The following is an 18,111-nucleotide window of genomic DNA, read 5'->3' on the forward strand; positions in this document are numbered from 1 at the left end:
CATTTAAATGTTAAAACTTCAGCGTCCAAAACTGGACTCTCCCAGGCCACTGATGATGGAGGTGGTGTTTCTACTAAACGAACCCTTCTAATAGACAGTCCTGAAAAATGTAGTGTTTGGTTTAGGAAGGCCCTGCACGTGAGCAGCAGGAGAATGACCTTCTGTAGGACACTGAACTTCAGAAACACAGTCAGGGGGTTCTGAGAGACTCCCAAAATTTGCTGATGCACTGTTTTTCCTAAAGCAGTTCCATTAAGGGCAGAAAAACTCCTCCCTTCCTGGAGCACGAACATTTCTTTTTGAGCCCTGAATGCCAAGGTGCTCCCCTCCTTCCACTGAAGGTAAATTGACCTTGATGACACTTTTCAGTGTCAGGAAAAGCACAAGCTCAGGCAGTTAGAGGCATGGAATGGTTTGGATTGAAAAGAACCTTAAAGATCCCCTCATCCTACTCCTGCCATGGGCAGGGACACCTTCCACCATCTCAGGGTGCTCAAGCCCTGCCCAACCTGGCCTTGGGCACTGCCAGGGATCCAGGGGCAGCCACAGCTGCTCTGAGCACCCTGGGCCAGGGCCCCCCCACCCTTACAGGGAAGAATTTCTTCCTAATATTTAATTCAAAGCTACTTTAATATTTAATTTAAAGCTACTCCCAGTTTGGAGCCTTTGTCCTGTCACTGCAGGACCCATGGGTCAGCTCCCAGCACTACATCCCACCCCAGTGAAGTCTCGTAATTCGTGCCACATGTGATTTATCAGCTCTAGACTGTAGCACAGCACCTGCACAGAGAGGGCTTTGGGACCAGAACCAGCCACATCAAACAACAGAATGATCCTCTTAATTCCTGCAATGGCTGCAGAGGAACACAGGCAGCCAGGTCAAGTGGAATGAAGTCTCTTTCTCACAAGCTCACCTTTAGCTTTTGCTGAGGTGTGCACCGAGCTTTTCTTTCCTGATCAAGCTTGCTGCATAGGGAATCTGGAATGACACAGAAACAGAGACACTGCTCAAGACAAGGTTTGGCTGACAAAACACCCAAGATGGAAATCCCTGTAAATGAAAGGTTTTGTTTTCCTTCCTGAAAATGGGGAGGAATTGTAGGAAACAACATATTAAATACAAAGGTTCAACTCTTTATGAAACCTCAGGGAAGTTGAAGTAGAAATAAAATAAAAAATGGCCAGAATTAAAAGAACAGATAGAATCTTAAAATTCAGTGTAAAAGATGCATTCTGATGCTGTGTTTATATCAGAGGCTGACAAAGGATAAGGACACCTGTGAGATCATAAAAAGTCAGCTGTCTGTGGCAGATCAGGCAATGCACACTGATCCCTGCACAGCCACAATACAGCAGGTTGGGAGCGTGAGACTTCGTGTATTTATATCCCCCTAATTAGGAAGTTCATAATAGTTATCTCCAACTTGCACCAATCTGAAGGGAAGCCACTGAAGTGGAACAAATAATTAAAGAAAAACAGAGAACATGGGCATATTAGGGAACACAGTTATATTTAGAAACAAAGTGGGATGATGTGCTCATTGGCCAGTGGGAATACATTACAGGGCTGCTCTTCTTCAGTGCTGGGCCTTTAGAATGCAACAAAACTAAATTGCTCTGAGATTTCCCCATAGCTGGGAATCCAACTGGCTACAAATTCTTTGATGATGACTTTTGGAGGGACTGCTGGAGGAATTCAGGCTGGGAGATCAAAAAATCCTGTGTCCCTGCGCTCCTAGGTGCTGCTGCACACTGAGCTGACCTGCTTCTGCTGCCAGGCACTCCAGAATATGCTCACAAATAATGTCAAATATGTCACTGCAAGCTGACAATTCTGTCACCTGAAGTCAGGATCAAGGCCTTAACCTGCACAAACAGCAGAAGAAACAGCAGAAGATGGGCAAATGCAGAGTTCAAGCAACCTGCCCCACACACCTAGACACAGTGAATTTACATCCGTATCCACTGACCTCACATGTTCCTGTACATCCCTGTTTTGATTTTAAATACATTATGCCCATAATTATTTTAAATCCACTATGCCCCTCCATTATGAGGATGTTTGTGTGAATTGTGCCCAGCCATTGTGCCTCTGGGCTGGGGTAAAGCATCGCGTCTGCAACGACATCGAGAGACTCATCCATCCCTGCCCACCTTAAGCAGGAAAAAGAGGAGGGAAGGATCAGGATGAGAGGAGAGAGAGGGGCTTTTGAAGCTCAAGAGATAACCCTTTCATGTCCTGGGAAAGGAGATCAATCTGGCTGAAAGCAGCAGCACCAGGAAGGAGCAGTGTCTGTGGCTGAATGAAAGCAGAAGCCTTCCACAGGTGCACGCTGCTTCCCCCCTGCACAGCCCTGGGAAAGGGGAAATGTGTGTGCACAAGCCAGAAAAGACCAAGATTCCAGGTGTTTTGTCTGACTACTCTTATAATCCCTTCCCCTGACAGAAGACAATAGGAATCAGGAAGCTCGTGGCCAGATCCCCCCCGCTAAAAAACAGAGCTGTCCCCTCCACCATGTCCCCAGGCACAGCTGCCTTCAGGACACGGAGCTTGCAAAGGCTGCAAAACTCCTTCCCAAGCTGCAGCAGAGAGGGGGGTGCAGGGAAGCTGCTTCCCTGATCACCTTTGGCCGTGGTTTGGATGCAAAAGGGAGCCACAAACAAACTGCACAAAAAGAATCAAGCACGCTCCAGCTGGGACCTGTGGTGCCTCGCCAGCTGATTCCTGCCTCTCTCCCACTCACGAAGGCCAGCTTGGGTTTGCATGGACACAAATTATGTAGGACATCTCCCAAGCTGTACTGACCTAGATAATACAGCGGGGTACATTCTGTCAGAAATTAACTGTTCTCAATCCACTTCTCCGCTATATTTGGCATCTTTCTAACGTGTGTTGTTTTACCTGATCTCCTGGCAATTGATGGCAGTGGGAGAGGTGGCTGTTCAACAGGGAAATGACTGCTTTCTCCATGAGTTAAATCACCTACAATGTCATCTTCTATTTCTGTCGTTGTCAGAGCATTCAGTAACTCTGAAGCTGTGGTGGAAGAGGATTTAGGGCTCTTCCTGGCAAAAAGGTGGCCCTTTTCAAAGGGTGTACAGAAATAACAAAAGTGAAGGGGGTTTTAAGCAGCAAAAAACCCAGTTTTTGTGACCAGATCCACATTAGTAGGAAACACAATGAGAGCAGACCTGAAGAGAAACTCCAAGAAAAATGCAATATGGACACTGAGTCCTTTTTCCTACAGGCTGACTCCAGTCTAGTCCTGGTACCCATCAGGGACTGGAGCACAGTCCTCTGTGCATTCCTGGAGCACATTCCCATTTATTCCACCTGGAAGGAGCCAACTCAGCAAGCCTGGAGCCTGCCCCACGACTCGAACCAAGGCACAGGCAATGGATGGGATTGGGGAGTCATTTCTGAAGTTCCTCTCTGATCTCTGTTTACACACTCAGATGTCAAAGAAGCTTTAGCACACCATCCTCTTTCAAGGCTTCACCTCTGCATCCCATCTCTGCTGAGGTACAAGATTTTACATCACCCTGCCTTCTGTTGCCTAGAAAAAATATTTTGCAGTCATGCAGTAGCTGAGGCTGGCTTGTGGCTGCCTGCACGTCCACACCCATTTTTGATCAGAATTTCTGCAGATTCTAAAGGAAAGGAAGCTTTCTGCTTAAATTTCAACAAGGCATCCTTTCCTTCAACATTTGAATTTACTGGAGAAAGAGGCAGAGCTCCATCCTATCCACCCAAGGCATATTCACATGTGATGTCTGGATACAAGTTTTGCTCACCTATCTTTGAAAAAAAAAAAAAACCAACCAAAAAAACAACTGAAAAACTGACAACAAGAAATAAAATTCTGGTGAAAACAGCTCACTTTCCTGTACACAATCAGGGATGAGCCTTTTGAGGACACAGGACACAGCGTCCCAGAAATGTTCTTTTACCTGTCATTATCTGTGTGCCTGTGAGCAGGCACTTCAGCACAAGATGACACTCAAGAAATCCGAGAGCCATTCTGCTGAACAGCTGTTTGCATGCTCTCCAAGGTCAATCATCTGAGCTGCACCACTTCAGGCCAAGCACAGAAATCGCAAATGGCACTGAAGTGCTGCCATTTCCCATTTCCTGTTTTTGAGAGCCCAGATCTCCCCACACACAAATGTGGGTGCTTCTTGTTTGGATGATGAGTACATGAGTTGAACAAAAGCACTGTCTTTCCATAAGCAGTGTAAACTAGGAATTTTGGAGCTGTTGGTGCTCTTCTGAATTACAGTGCAACCCAGAGGGACAGGTTCTCGTGCCTCTGAAGATTTACCAACATTAACCACATGGTGGATTTCTTCCCCTTCTTTTAAACATTCCTTGTCAATCTCTAAGGATCAGGGTGAAAGATGATGCAGAGATGGAAATCAGTTTTGCAGAAAGATAGTTCCTGATTTATTTTATTGCCTGACTCTGAAGAACAGAGTTGATTTAAAGGAGCACTGAGAGCAGAAAGCCATAAAACACAGAGCAGTTCCAGATGGATCCAGTTCTGAGCTCTGAACATTTTTATCAGCCCAAAGTGAGGCTGGTCAGGAAGAAGTCAGTTCATGGGAGCATAACCTAATTAAAATATCCCAAACAAAACCAAACCATCATTTTTCACCTAATCCAGAAAGACAAAGGCCTGCCTGAGTGTTTCACATTTCTAACACACCTCAAAAACCTTCACCTGTTACCCCAATGTAAAATCAGTGGGATGGATTTTCAGCTGATGATCTAAACCACCACGGGTGATGAATACCACCTGAGCTTTTCCTGATGGACAGGTCACCACTGAGAACCCACAAACTACTTGTAAGGTACCTCTGAGGGAAAATTGAGAAAAGCTCTTTAGTTTGCAGAAGGCTTAAACTTCCTGCTTGGCGTTCTACTTTCCTGTGGCCATGTTTGAGAGAGGTTCATGAAAACTTTAAAGGAAAAACATTAAAATCATAATGCTGGAAATACTGCTTCTGATCTTTTTCTCTCACCAGGCAGCTCGGGAGAAAGTTCATGGTTTTAAAGTCTGTTCCACTAACACAGCTGCTCAGAAGACAATATCAGACAGATGCAGAGTCTCGGGCAGGACGTGGCTTGGTACTTGGTTATGGTGCTGGGCTGTCCCAGCAGATGAGTTCTGGTCTCACTGGACAGAAACTAAAAACTCTAAAGGCAGGTGAGCTCTTCTAAGGCTGTACCACCTGTGTGATGTCTGAATTTCCCCCATCCTCCTGGGCAGCAGTTCCTCCTCTCTGGCCCTTTCTGTACAACTCATTAACAAAAGCCAGATGATCCTCAGAATCTCAGAACCTTCTAGGTTCAAAAAGATCTCTAAGATAATTGAGTCCAACCATGCCACCAACGCCCAGCTCACCACTAACCCATGTCCCCAAGTGCTGCATCCACACAGCCTTTAAACCCCTCCAAGGATGGGGACACCACCTCTGCCCTGAACAGCTGACCTCAGTGCTTGACAGTGAAGAATTTTTTCCTAATATCCAATTTAAACCTTCCCTGGCACAACAGGATCCACATGCAAAATCCACATTTTATACACGATCCCCTCGTACACACCCTGTACTCAGCCAATTTGGGAGGCAGCACTTTGCCAGCGGAGGAAGAGAAAAATGCATTCAGGGAGTCTAAGATCCATTTTCTCCTTAAATATGATGATAGGTTGTTTCCTAGCATTTGGCCAAGATCCTGGCACAAACAGGTTGCAAAACTTCCCGGTAGCTGCTTCAGACACTTGGAAAACTCTGAAAGCTGAAACACAGGAAATTCCACCTGGACATCAGGAAGAAATTCCTTACTGGAACAGTCTGCATGGAGAGGCTGTGGAGCCTTCCTCCCTGGAGGTGCTCAAAACCTGCCTGGAGAGCTGTTCTGAGCAATGTGCTCCGCAGGACTCCTCTCCAACAGGGAGCTTGTACTCGGGGACCTCCAGTGGCCACTTGCAGCCCTACTCATGCAGTGATTCCCGTCAAAACTAAAGGCCACACACCAACCTGCTGCTCCAGCAGCCCTCTGAGCCAGGCTGCCTGCAAAGGACCCAACACCCACCAGTGAAGATGTAAGAGAACGGGGCCCACCCCGTTTTCCCAGCGACCTGAGCCTTACTCCTGGCTTTCAGGAAGCCATGGAATATTATTATTTTTCAATTGCGGCTCGGGCAGAGCAGCCGGGGCAGCGGGGGGCCGCCGATCCAGCCCTGCTTTGATTTAAGCCCGGCTCGATTTGAGCGCGGATTTAGCGCGCCGCGGCCGCTGCAGTGGCGGCCGGTGGGCGGCAGAGGGCACCCGCGGGCCGCGCTGCCACGGACCGCTCCCAAAACGGGGAAGAATCTCCCCAAAAAAACGGGACAAAAAGCGCCCCGGCCAGTGCAGGGCACGAGCTTCACGGCAGTCTGCAGCGGGTGTTGGCGCCGGGAAGTTTTCAAATGCAATCAGGATTGGTTGATTTTCTTTTCGTGATCGCGGTCAGCTTGTATTACAGATATTTCCGAAAGAACGAACATGCTGGGTTAATTAATTTTAGAGTCTGATTACTCAGTTCAGGGTGAGTGAAATAATCGTTCTGGAAAAACCTCTCTCTGGTACCCACAGTTTCAGGGGATCAGGGGATGACAGAATCATTTAGGTTGGAAAAGCCCTCCAAGATATTCAAATCCAACCATTTCCCCTGCACTGCCCAGCCCACACCAATCCATGTCCCCAAGTGCCACATCCACACGGCTGTTAAACCTTTCCAGGGGTATTCAGGAAGGACTAATTTGAGTTGTATATCTTCAGCAGTGAGAAGAGCCAAAAAACCCCTTGACTCTAGGCATCTGTATTTTTTGTAAAATAATTTTTAAAAGCAATTAAGTCCAGTTCTGTGGCTAGTTACATCAATAAATTTTGAGCTTAGTACTACAAAAGCATACACCTATGAAAGTCTAAGTAAAACTATGATTTCAGTATGTATGAAACGCTTCTCCTTTTCTCTTTGTACTTCTATTTTCTACAAGGAAATTAGGTTAAAGCCCTGTCAAAGTAGTAGTGCAGCATCTCAGGTAAAAAAAAAAGCACCTAAAAAGTGCCAGTTAAAAACAAAACAATAACAGCAATTAAACAAAAAATCAAAAGCAGACATGTTTTTTTGTGTATTCTGCACCAATTCATCCATGCAATAACCCTGGAAGGCCAAAGTAGTTCTACCATTACCACATTCAGTTCATTAATCTTAATTCTAGATATAAACATACAAGATATATTCCCACAAATGAATTAAAGCCACTGCTGGGATTATCATCTCGAAAGTGCTGACTCCATTTCAGTTATCAGCCCAGACAATTCTGAAGATTTCTGCCCTCATTTTGGCAAACACACTCATTATTTGCAGGAGTGACTCAGTTTTTCATACAAACATCTTTTTATCAGTCTCACTGATCACAACCTGACCCACAAACATGAGCATGAAGACTTACTGGTGATTCAACAACATTTCCATTAGTAATAATTAAATTAAGGCATCTGTAGTGAGGGAAGAGGTCCTGAGTTGTTGGTGCAGCACATTAAATGTTGAAAATATTCTCTGTAAGTACATTCAGCTCTGTTAAATGATTAAATGCCCCTTAGTCTGTCCATGGAACAAGTCAGTAAGTGAAAAGGATGTGAATTACTTGATCATATTTATTTTCCTGACCAAGAAAATCAGGAAAACCACCGCAGCCAGCTTGCTGGAGGTCTGGGATATCCAGTTCCAGAAACAACTTCACCACAGGGCCACGAGGTGAATGGCAGAGGTGATCCATTCTCTCCCTGGGAGGCAGAGTTAGCCAGCTCCAAGTTCAGCTGACACAAGAGATAAGGACCTGGGTGAGCCCATAAACTTTGTGCTTAGAAGTTCTTTGCATCAGGAAATTCAGCTGGTCACCTGCCTCAAGTCCAAAGCAGCAGAGGAAGTGCTTTTCAGGATGGCATCCTAACTGGAATTTTCTGTGACAACAAAATTCACGGGTCAAGCAAAACTTCCTGCCTGTCGTCGGGACACAAAGGGGGACACAGTAACAATGGGCACACTAAAGGAAAAGAGTGCAGACCAGCTGCAAAAAACACCCAGAGATTCTCTGGGCCTGAGTTTCCTCCACAAACAGCCTCTTTCAAACACCCTCCATGTCTCATTGAAATCTCTGCAGTCAGCAGGAATGGGGTGCGTGGATGCTCGGCAGCTCTAAAAATAAGGCCAGTCCTAAACGCCTCTAAGCATCGGAGCACAAGTCTGACAATCCTGGCCTTCAAATTTACTTTTATGTCCTAACCCATCAATTAGAAAATGACAGTACCAGGAGGCTGGGCAATGCCATCTCTGCCCCGTGACAAGCAGGAGGAAAATTTCAATGGGGGAGCACAGGGCTGATTCAGAGAAATGGGGATATTTGCCAACCTTGCCTCAAAAACAAAACCCTGTTGAGCAATGTCAGATTGACCACAGAGAAAGCACCAGCAAAGCAAGCATTAGCTGACAGCCTCACCATGCACTGCTCTTGAAACCACACTAGGCATTCATTTATTTGAGTGTGGAACAGCTTCCCGTGCTCCAGCCCCTTTGCTTGCACTGGATTAAGAACGTCAACTTTTCAAAACAACACAGCTGGATGTGATGATCCAGAGCTGCACTAGCACACAGGCAAAATCCCTCTTGGTTTTAAAATAACAAGCAAGAGACCCAACAGTAACGTGTGCCTGCACTGAACTGTGTTTTGGCAACTTGATCCTTTACTGCTGAGTTAAGCACTTCTTCTAGTGTCTGAAATGAGAAAAAGACACATCCTAAGGTTTATTTTCTGGTGGGAAGCAGGGATTGAGCAGATTCCCTAGGCAGAAACATTTAACTGCTCAAAGTTTACTGATTCACTCCTCCTCTCTGCAGAAGTACCTCTCCGTGTCAACACATTTTGTTTAGTTGAAACATGAAGACACATCTGGTTACTGTATGAAAGTAAATCTCCAGGTAATTAGGCTCCAAACCAGCTGAGAACTGCGTGTTTACCTCTTGCTAAATGTAAGGCAATAGAAGCTTGGTAATGGTGCATCTGCATGGCCCAAAAAGGAAAAATTTGAGGTGTGAGTTTAAAAAACACAAAGCAGCAGCTGAAGACATTTTTATCACAGAAAGTAAACTTACGATTTGTAGCTGCTGCACCATTTCTTCTCTGTACGCCAGCTCCCGCTTCATCTGATCTTGAAAATTGTCTGTATGAGAGGGGAAAAAATGTAGGTGCAATAATTGAAACAGAGACCGCACGGCAGTATTGACACCAACCAAGCTAAATCAAGCCCAGTCACTACTGAGGAAGCACAAAGCATTACAAAAGTCCTTCACTCAATTAAAACACACGCCTAACAAATATGTGTCTAATAGGAGACACTACTGACACCAGAAAAAATGTGGAAAAGCTAGATTTCACTACTTCCCCCAGCAGAAAATGTAGGATGCTAACTTTGTGTTTGCTAGCATTTATTCCCAGCTATTTTCCTGCACGAGCAAGGCTCTGCAGTCATTAGTCAAACTTCTTCAGGCCCTGAAGAGAAGAGCAGAAGCTGCTCTTCTTTGCTTTGGCATAAATCTGTTGACACCAGCAGCGATGTCCAGCGTGTGAGAGGAGAAAGCGTTCAAGGATGCAGGGTTTGATTTGTGGTTTGTAGCATCGCGCTGATGGCTTTGAACAAAAAACTGAAGCTCCATAAAGAGTGACGTGGAATTTGGAAGGGAGAAAGTCTTTGAAAGAGAGATCCTGGGCAGCTGGGTTACAGCACAGGCCAGCCTTCCTGCTCCAGTAGATCCTCCTTCCCTGATTTTCCTCCTAAACAGCCATTTTGGACAAAACTTCATTTGTTAGAAGACTAACTGATGCTCTGTGCTCCCTAACACTTCTGTTGGTGGTTGGGAAAAAGAGGAATATAAACAAGAAACAGAGAACTCCAAGAGCTGCCTGATGGAGGTCAGGGTGCAAGGATGGGCTGTTAAATGGAAGAGGAAAGAAAACCCATCCCAGCCACTATCATTTTGATTCAACTAAGGAGCCTGTCCTGGAAGAAATAACAAGAGGGCAGAGCTCTGTCCCCCTCTCAAAAAAGAACTTTGTCTCCTCTAAATAATGAACTGAAGTTGTTGTTAAAAGAAAAGGAGGCAGGGGAAGAGCAATGAAACAGGGAAAGAGTGAGAAATTCTGGCAAGCTGAAGCTCTCAGGAGTCCAGCACAACCACGCTGAAAAGGACATGGTGGCATTATCTCAATGACATTCTTCAGATTTCCAGTATATTCCCACAGAACTGTTAAACCTATTCCCTCTACTCTGACTTGATCAGAAAAATAAGCCAACAAAAATAAATTCCTCTTTCCCTAGCCCCCCCCCCCAAAAAGTATAAAAAGGTAACTGCCTCCTGTCCTGGTTGCTAAAGGCTGATAATTGCAACTGAGGTCCTCCAGCTCCACTCTGAGTAGGCTTTAAGGAGAAATTTTCCTTTTTCCCCTCAATGCTTTCCTCCCAGCTGCCTCTTCATGGGCTCATCACCTCTCCAAACAAACAGCTCAGGGATCTTGCTCAGCCCTGCACAGCAAATGCCCAAGCTCACAGTGGAAATGGGGTGTTAATGGTAGGGACAGCGTTTTTTTCCGGCGGCATTTATCCGAGTCCAAACGCTCACAGACAAAGCCATAAGCAGTACCCAGGAGAAAAGATATGAATATTTAAATAGCTTTCTTAACACAAAATTAAATACTTTAAGTACCCAGACTGCGTCTCCACCGTTTTATTGCCACATTGTTTAAAATGCAGACGGACAGAACGCGGAGCAGCCGACACGGAGGGCACAAACCAGAGCAGGGCTCCAGGAGAACACACTGTCACCATGCAGAGATACTTGCATTTTTATCAGGACAGCAAATACTTTGACTTTCTACATGTGATCTGATTTTTTAATTTTTTTTTTTTTTTAATTTGAGTGATCTCTGCATTGAGAGACCTTAAAGGGAAAAGAAAATTTCACCTGCAGCTTTCAAGCCCAACAGCAATGTGAAAAATACAAGGTCTTGCTGTTTTATAAATTATCACAGTCCGTGTTTCAAGCAGGTTCAAGAGGCCACAGAGAAGACTGCACCATAGCACTGCTTAGGGAGCTTGCAAATAAGCTCAGTTCTCATTTGACAGTGATTTAAACGAGAGGAGAACTCTGAAACCAAACACCATTTACTGCATAGTCCTGTTGTGAGCAGTGCCTCGATGCTGTGAAGGTAGAGCACCCCAAATGTGCTCAGTTCCAGGTGGAAGACCCAAAGGAGGTGACTCTGGAGCTCACTGCAGGTAACCTGACATTTTCCAGAGACAATAGTACTGCCTTCCACATCTCTCATGTTGTCTCCCAGCTGAAACAGGGATGAGTTTTCAATACAATTTAAATTTTACCTCAACTTTCCTTTAGTTGAGTCTCCAAAAACTCCTCTGCCTGGCTCCTCCCTGCCCAAGACACCAATACCATTCTAATACCCAGCCTAAAGCAACAGCCCAACAGCAAGAGCCTGGAACAGCCACACTCTCCTGTGCTGGAGGGCACAATGCAATAGAGGACAAAACACCCTCAACATGGATTTACACTGATTTACTTTACAAAAGTAATTTTTTTCTTTTTTTCTTGTTTTATTACACGCGGAGGAGGGGTGGGTTTTTTTGGTAAATCTAAATCTGTAAATAGGCTTTACGGTCACTTGTAGGTATGTTTTATAGCACATTATCTGTTTTCTATTTTAATCCTGAAGAAAATTGACCACTACTTTGTGGTACATTGAAACCACATATTTTTCAAGCCACCATACAGCAGTCACCACTTCCTTGGTCGGCCGTACTTGTTCTTTTCTTTTATTTGAATTGTATTTCATGTGGTTTAATTGCAGTGTTTATTTACATGGCAAAGACAGAGCATTAATTTTACTGTAGAAGAACAAAAGGATAAATAAGAGACTTGAATGGCAAAAGTCCAAGATGCCATTTCACCAATACCACAGAGCAGCATTTTGATCCCCACGAATTATTTGAAAATTACCTCACTCCCAAACCCAAGTAATGACTGGATTTATTCTGAAGGATGAGGTTATGCTCCTTTCATTAATATCTGTATCATGTCAAGTGACTCTTCTTTATTTATGGAGCTGTCTACATATTTCAATATTCGGGCTAAAGATGGGGTCATTCCCAGATTCCTAACACTTCCTTGCTTCCCTAAGCATACCTATCTGATGCTACAGAAAGGGGACAAGCATATTTTCTTTGAACAATATGAAAATGCTGTCTGTGCTCCCTCCTTTTCCAGTAGGATCATCCTGATCTAGGTGGGATTTCTCTGGAAGAATCTTTCTGCCATTGCTCCAGTGTCGTTTGAGAGATCCCAGTCAAGGTATCTTTTTCCACGTCCCTGTACAATCAGCCCTTCACAAAAACCCTGCTTGTTGCCCATTTTGTTTTATTTGAGCCATGCCCCGCGTGCTCCATCACCCTGGGCAGCAGCACCCTGCTCAGCAGCCGTGATGGAAGGGCCATCTCAAACGGCCTCTCCCAACGGGAAAAATCCAAGCAGGAATTTCTACTCTTTAAAAAGGCCAGATCAATTCTCCAGCATCAGCTGGAACCTCCTGAAAATGAGTATTAGGAACCTCCTGAAAACAAGGATTAAGTATCTTGTCTTCAGAAGCCCCTGAGGGGTGTTGGCTGAGACACCAACTTCACGGTACCCCATGAGGACCCAGATGTGTTTCTGCCTACTCACTGTAATCAATGCTACCAAAACTAGTAGGATGCACACCAAAACAGACATCCAGCTTTGTGTTTTCCCTATAAAAGACCTGCTTGGGCAGCTGCAAAGCCACAGCAGGGGTTGAAAGGGACCCTAAAAATCACCTCATTCCAACCCTGGGGACACCTCCCACCATCCCAGCTTGCTCCAAGCCCTGCCCAACCTGGACTCAGCAGAACTAAGCCCAAGATCATGGCAGCACAACTGAGAGCCTGTCTCATTTTATCAGCCTGGCAGCAACCAACCACAAACAGGCACAACACCAAAACCACAGATTTTGTGTCTTACTGAAGACTGGGAAAGACGCGTTTCCTTTCAACACCTGGAATTCCTGTTCCAGCCTCCTCCGTAGGTCGATCTGCTCAAACAGAACCTTCTGGAGTTCCTCTAACAAAGAGAAGAAGTGGTTTTGATAATCTGTATAAATAATTCTTGAAAGAACAGTTGCAGAGCAATTCATTACTCTAAGACAAAATATTTTAGCGCTTATTAAAAAAAAAGAAAAAAAAGTGTTGCATAGACCTACCATAGATTTTGTGCAGAAAGCCATGAATATAAATCAATGTAATATATTATTTTAAAGTATTATATTACAGTGTCATGTATTGATTGATATATATGCATTAATCTCAATTATATCCACCCAAAGGTCCATATATTATTCATATGTTACTTGACAAGCTTAAAATATGGCGCAGAACAAAAGTGCCCCCTATTATCCTCATATTCTATTAAAACAAAGAGCAGTTTTATAATGTAAGAGGCCCTTATTTATTTTACCTTTCCCCATATTTTCCACATCCTTCTTCAGAGAATGAGGTGAATTGGTTTCTTGTGTGTGTTCTCCTTAAAAAAGAGAAAGAAAAAAGTTATTGATTTACTGATGGTGCTTTTTGTCAGTGCTGTCCTTACTACACATCTGCTTCAGAGAATCTGGAGAGCAAAAAAAGGGGCAAAAATATAAAGAAAGAGTAAGATCGAGGTTTATCTACAAATTTCTGGGTGCATAGCACAAATTCACAAATATTTGTGAATTCCTATTTTCCCTAGTTCAGTGAAGTATCTGCCTACAGCATGGCCTCTTGCAGACAATAGCTGATGTCTCCTTGATATTCTTCTTGCTGAGCTGATTCCTCCTTTCCCTCTAATCCCTCTCTTGAAGATACTCTTATCAGAGAACAACTGGGAGCAGGCAGAGAAAAAGGAAGATCTTTCTCTACAGTCTCATCTCTTCTCCTCTCAACGGGAAGCCCATACTCTCCATCTGGGTAGGACCCTGTTCCAGAATCCACAGGAAAAATGCCTTTTTGCCTTCATCAGCTCTCTATCTTTATCATCTTCCAGGGATCCATGGCATGGGTGTGTTGCAACTGGATATAATTTATATCCAGCTGAGATAAAATTGACATTAGTGGTATTTGCATAAAAAGGATACAGCTCCCGGGTCAGCCAATTGAGGGACTCAATTGTCTTAGGTTGCTCACATCAACTTTTAATCATATTATAGCACAGAATTTTCCATGTAACAGAATTTGGCTATTTCCAGACACATGCATGCTACTTCCTTCAGCCTTTTTTTTTGTCTACAAATTGAATTAAATTTTTAAAAAATTAAAAAGTCACAAGTTGTGAAGTTCACCTGAATGGCAGTTTGACTTGAAAGCTGAACCTTCTGACAAAAGGTATTACTTTCACTATCCTCTGCAACTGCAAATTTTTTCCTGTGATTTCTATGAATAGCTTCTATAAAAGCTATGAAAAACTTTTCTAAAAATAATAAAATACTACTTAAGCTGAAATTGATGGGAGAATTTCTGTTATTTACAGCTGAAGTAGAAATGGACTCTCAATAATTAAGAAAATATTTGGTAAATAACCAATTATTGAACTAATTGGATTAATTCTTGTTTTAGTCCAGCCAGTAAATACACATCATTAACTCGACTGATAAGTAACCACAAGAGACATATATATAAATATATTCATATGCTTATGTAGTTAGAAGAGAGGTTCATGGAGAAAATACCTTGGGTTTTGATGTTTTGTTTGGTTTTGCTTTTTTTTAAATAAAAATCCAGAGCACTGAATAGGTCATCGGACAACATACAGCAGTTACTTTAAAAATTATTGTGTCATCACAATAGGCTAATTTTAAAGTTGAATTGGAATGTCTTGCAATAGATGCAGTCAGAAATCTTTTTGTGAAACATTTTTTTTCTGTTTTTAATCGATGCAATCCTATATCCAGTAAACCTTGAAGTTATAGCATATGAAACCTATCCAATAGCTCTGCATTTTAGCATCTCCACTCTCTGCAATCCTTAAAAAAAAGCGCCAAAAAGCAACCACTCATTCAGGAATATACATTTGCACAACTGGTATCTGGTGCCAGCAATTCCATTTTAAAAACTCATTTATGTAACATGGTGATTTAAAGAAAAAAAAATCATTTTTGTGGGATATTTGGTAAAAAAGCAAAGTATTTTCCACAGGTAAGTTGTCTCACCACAGTAGAAGAAATAGCAGGCTTAAAAATACATCACCTTTTGGGCAGTGGTTTCAGGGGTTTCCACTATGTTAAATGGGTTTGTTGGGGGATTTTTTTAGCCAGCATGATCCTTTTTTAAACTGGATGGCCATCAAAACAAAATATTTTGTCAGAAAATTAGGGTACACTAAATCAAAAGAGGGGGCAGGATTTAAGTTTAGGAAGGCTGAATTTGCTGAATTACAAATAATAGCATATTCCCAACCCATTTTTTCCATTGAGGCACCCTTTTCTGTGTGCTTTATGTGCAATTTTGAGGGATAACCAGTTCACAGACAGAACATAACTGGATTTTTCAAGGAGAAGGAAGGGAAAGGGGAAGAGACTGGAGTATGGTGACAGTAATCCCTTGCTTGGTTGAGCTCCCAGGGCTGCAGGGTTTGAAGCTGCTGACTCTCTGGGACAGAAAGAACTGCATCAAAATGAAGATAAGGGCATGTAGCATGAAGAATAACTTCCCCAGCATCTGCAGCCTCCCTACTAAGCTACTGGAAAAGGCGTATTAGAAAATCCTCCATGCTTGCACCTGAAATAAGTAAAGAATGGGAGTGCAAAAAATTGGGGTATTTAAAGGCCAAAGACAGGACACACGGTTTTAAAGAATAATTGCATTTCTAAACTGCTTTCTGATGTTAAAAAAAAAAAAAAAATCTCAATGTTATTATTGTTAACAGCAGTAATAATCAGATGGGTTTCACCTTTCCTGTCCCCCTGAAAATGATAATCAGGAGCCTGCTCTTCTCCATTTTTCCATACTTCCCAGAGGCCTCATCACACGTTGTGTACTGTTCTACCTTAATTGAAAGGGAGGAGGTATTGAATATTTAACCAGCTTCCCTTCTCTTAAATGTTAATTAAAAGCTAAATAGGTGTTTAAAAACAAACAAACAGAAAGCCCAAAGAATTTTAATCAGTCTAAGAAAAAATCACTTCCCCTCCTAATAGCTCCACCATAACTCTCCCGGGCCTTGTCTGCACACAAACCTGCAGCATTTAGAGCAGCAGGACTGAAAGCTCTGCCACCCTTCTGTATGGACACAGAGATTTCCTTTATGAAAGGCTATTTTAGTTTGTTCAGGAAAATCAAACTGTGCCTCTTGGATAAGGGGAAAGAGGGTGAAATATTTGCAGGCCACTTAAGAGGCCTCAGTGAAAGCTTTGGGTGCCCCTCTTCTTCCCCACAAGATCAGGCGCACAGACATTGTTTTTCTGGAATAAAGGTACAAATGGCTATCTTAAACTGGAATGTGAACACCCACAAAGGACACCTCAAAATTGCTCAAAATTGGCACTGTGAAAAACAGAGGCCCCAGGGTTGGGCATTGGCACAGCCTCAGCTCCTGCGGTGCCGCCATTTTATCAGCTCTACGTCCACCAGAGCAGCTTAAGATTTGAATTTTTAACATCTGGATTTTTAACATTTTTGAACCTATCCTCCTCAAAAGAAATGCACTTTGCCCTCACTGTAAGAAAAAACAACCAAAAACCAAACAAGCCAGACATAGCCAGGTTACCCCTTCATTCTCTGCCACCTCCTGCAATCCTTCCCCAGGAAGTTCTCAGGACGCTTTCTGAAAAGCAGCTACAAAAAAATTCCACGCAGTCCCAGACAACTCAGCAACCTCAATGTGCTGATTTGTCCAGCATAGAGCATGGATGGTCTGGGAATATAATTCCATTCTCCCAGCTCTATGCCCTGCACCTGGTCCCCAGCTTGTGCCCTCCACAACTCTGACCACACCTGTGGTTTCAGACCATGTAATGTAAAACCATCTCCTCTTTCTCTGTGTCCACTTCATCCCTGCTATTCCTGGACAACCACTGTGCCTTGCAGAGCCCACCACATCTGCCAAAAGCTCTGCATCTCACCCCTGATACTGCGAAGCCCGCAGCACTACTGGTCCATCACAGCCTAAACACCCAGTAATATCTTCAGCTGGAGAGAAGCGCTGTCTGCAGACACAAAGACCACAGCAAAAAGTTGCTGCTGTCTTCTGGATATAAATATATATAGATATATGCATTTATATCCGTTTTTTAAAATGTAGGCAGATGTGAACCAGCAGACTTTCAGTGCTCCAGAGGCTCCTTCTGCATCTGAAATTAAAGACTCGCTCTAAGACACGCAGAGCTCTTGTGTATGTCCTGAAGAAATTCTAAACTTACTGAAAATATTCATGCATCCTGCATATTCATGCCACTTTTAGGGGGGAATAATCAATATGGTATTCAGGACTTGGCAAAATATGCCTACTTTAGGAAACTCAATAAGCATTTTTAAGTGTTTTTGTGTACCAGGGCTGATAAATGTCTCAAAAAATCTGGAGTTTCAAATGGCAATTTGCCCCCAAAAGTGATTTAAATTTAAAACAAACTAGTTCTTTTTTTATGCCCAGATAAATTCTCATTTGTAACATCCATTTAAAGTTTAAAACATGAACATCTGATTAAAAAACATCCGCATTGAAGTACTAACAGATAGAGAGGAAAAGGAGTTTCAGGATTTCAAACTAAGCACTCACAAATCTAGGCATTACCAACCTAAAATACTGAAATGTTTAAAAAATATAAAGAATCTGTTGGCTTTTGGTCTGAACCCTGTTCGTGCATCTGAGAACTATTCCACAATTTTATTTTAGAAGCACAAAAGCTAGAAAATTTCAAATTCTTGGTGTGTTTTAAATGGATGGTAATATGCTCA

The 18,111-nt window shown here is 43.2% G+C and overlaps 1 protein-coding gene across 1 annotated transcript in view; it reads right to left on the reverse strand.

Moving 5' to 3' along the window:
* Nucleotides 1-916: 916 nt before the first annotated feature.
* Nucleotides 917-18,111, reverse strand: part of SKOR2 (SKI family transcriptional corepressor 2) — a 23,558-nt gene continuing 6,363 nt past the window's right edge. The window contains exons 4-7 of the mRNA XM_071425977.1: nt 13,643-13,708; nt 13,151-13,249; nt 9,200-9,267; nt 917-979 (exon numbers count right to left, since the gene is read on the reverse strand). Coding sequence (XP_071282078.1) covers nt 917-979; nt 9,200-9,267; nt 13,151-13,249; nt 13,643-13,708 — 296 coding nt within the window. The remainder of the gene's footprint in view (nt 980-9,199; nt 9,268-13,150; nt 13,250-13,642; nt 13,709-18,111) is intronic.

Source organism: Agelaius tricolor, unplaced genomic scaffold, assembly GCF_023055355.1.
Source record: "Agelaius tricolor isolate 1412-34295 unplaced genomic scaffold, bAgeTri1.0.p SCAF_4, whole genome shotgun sequence".
Lineage (NCBI taxonomy): Eukaryota > Metazoa > Chordata > Aves > Passeriformes > Icteridae > Agelaius > Agelaius tricolor.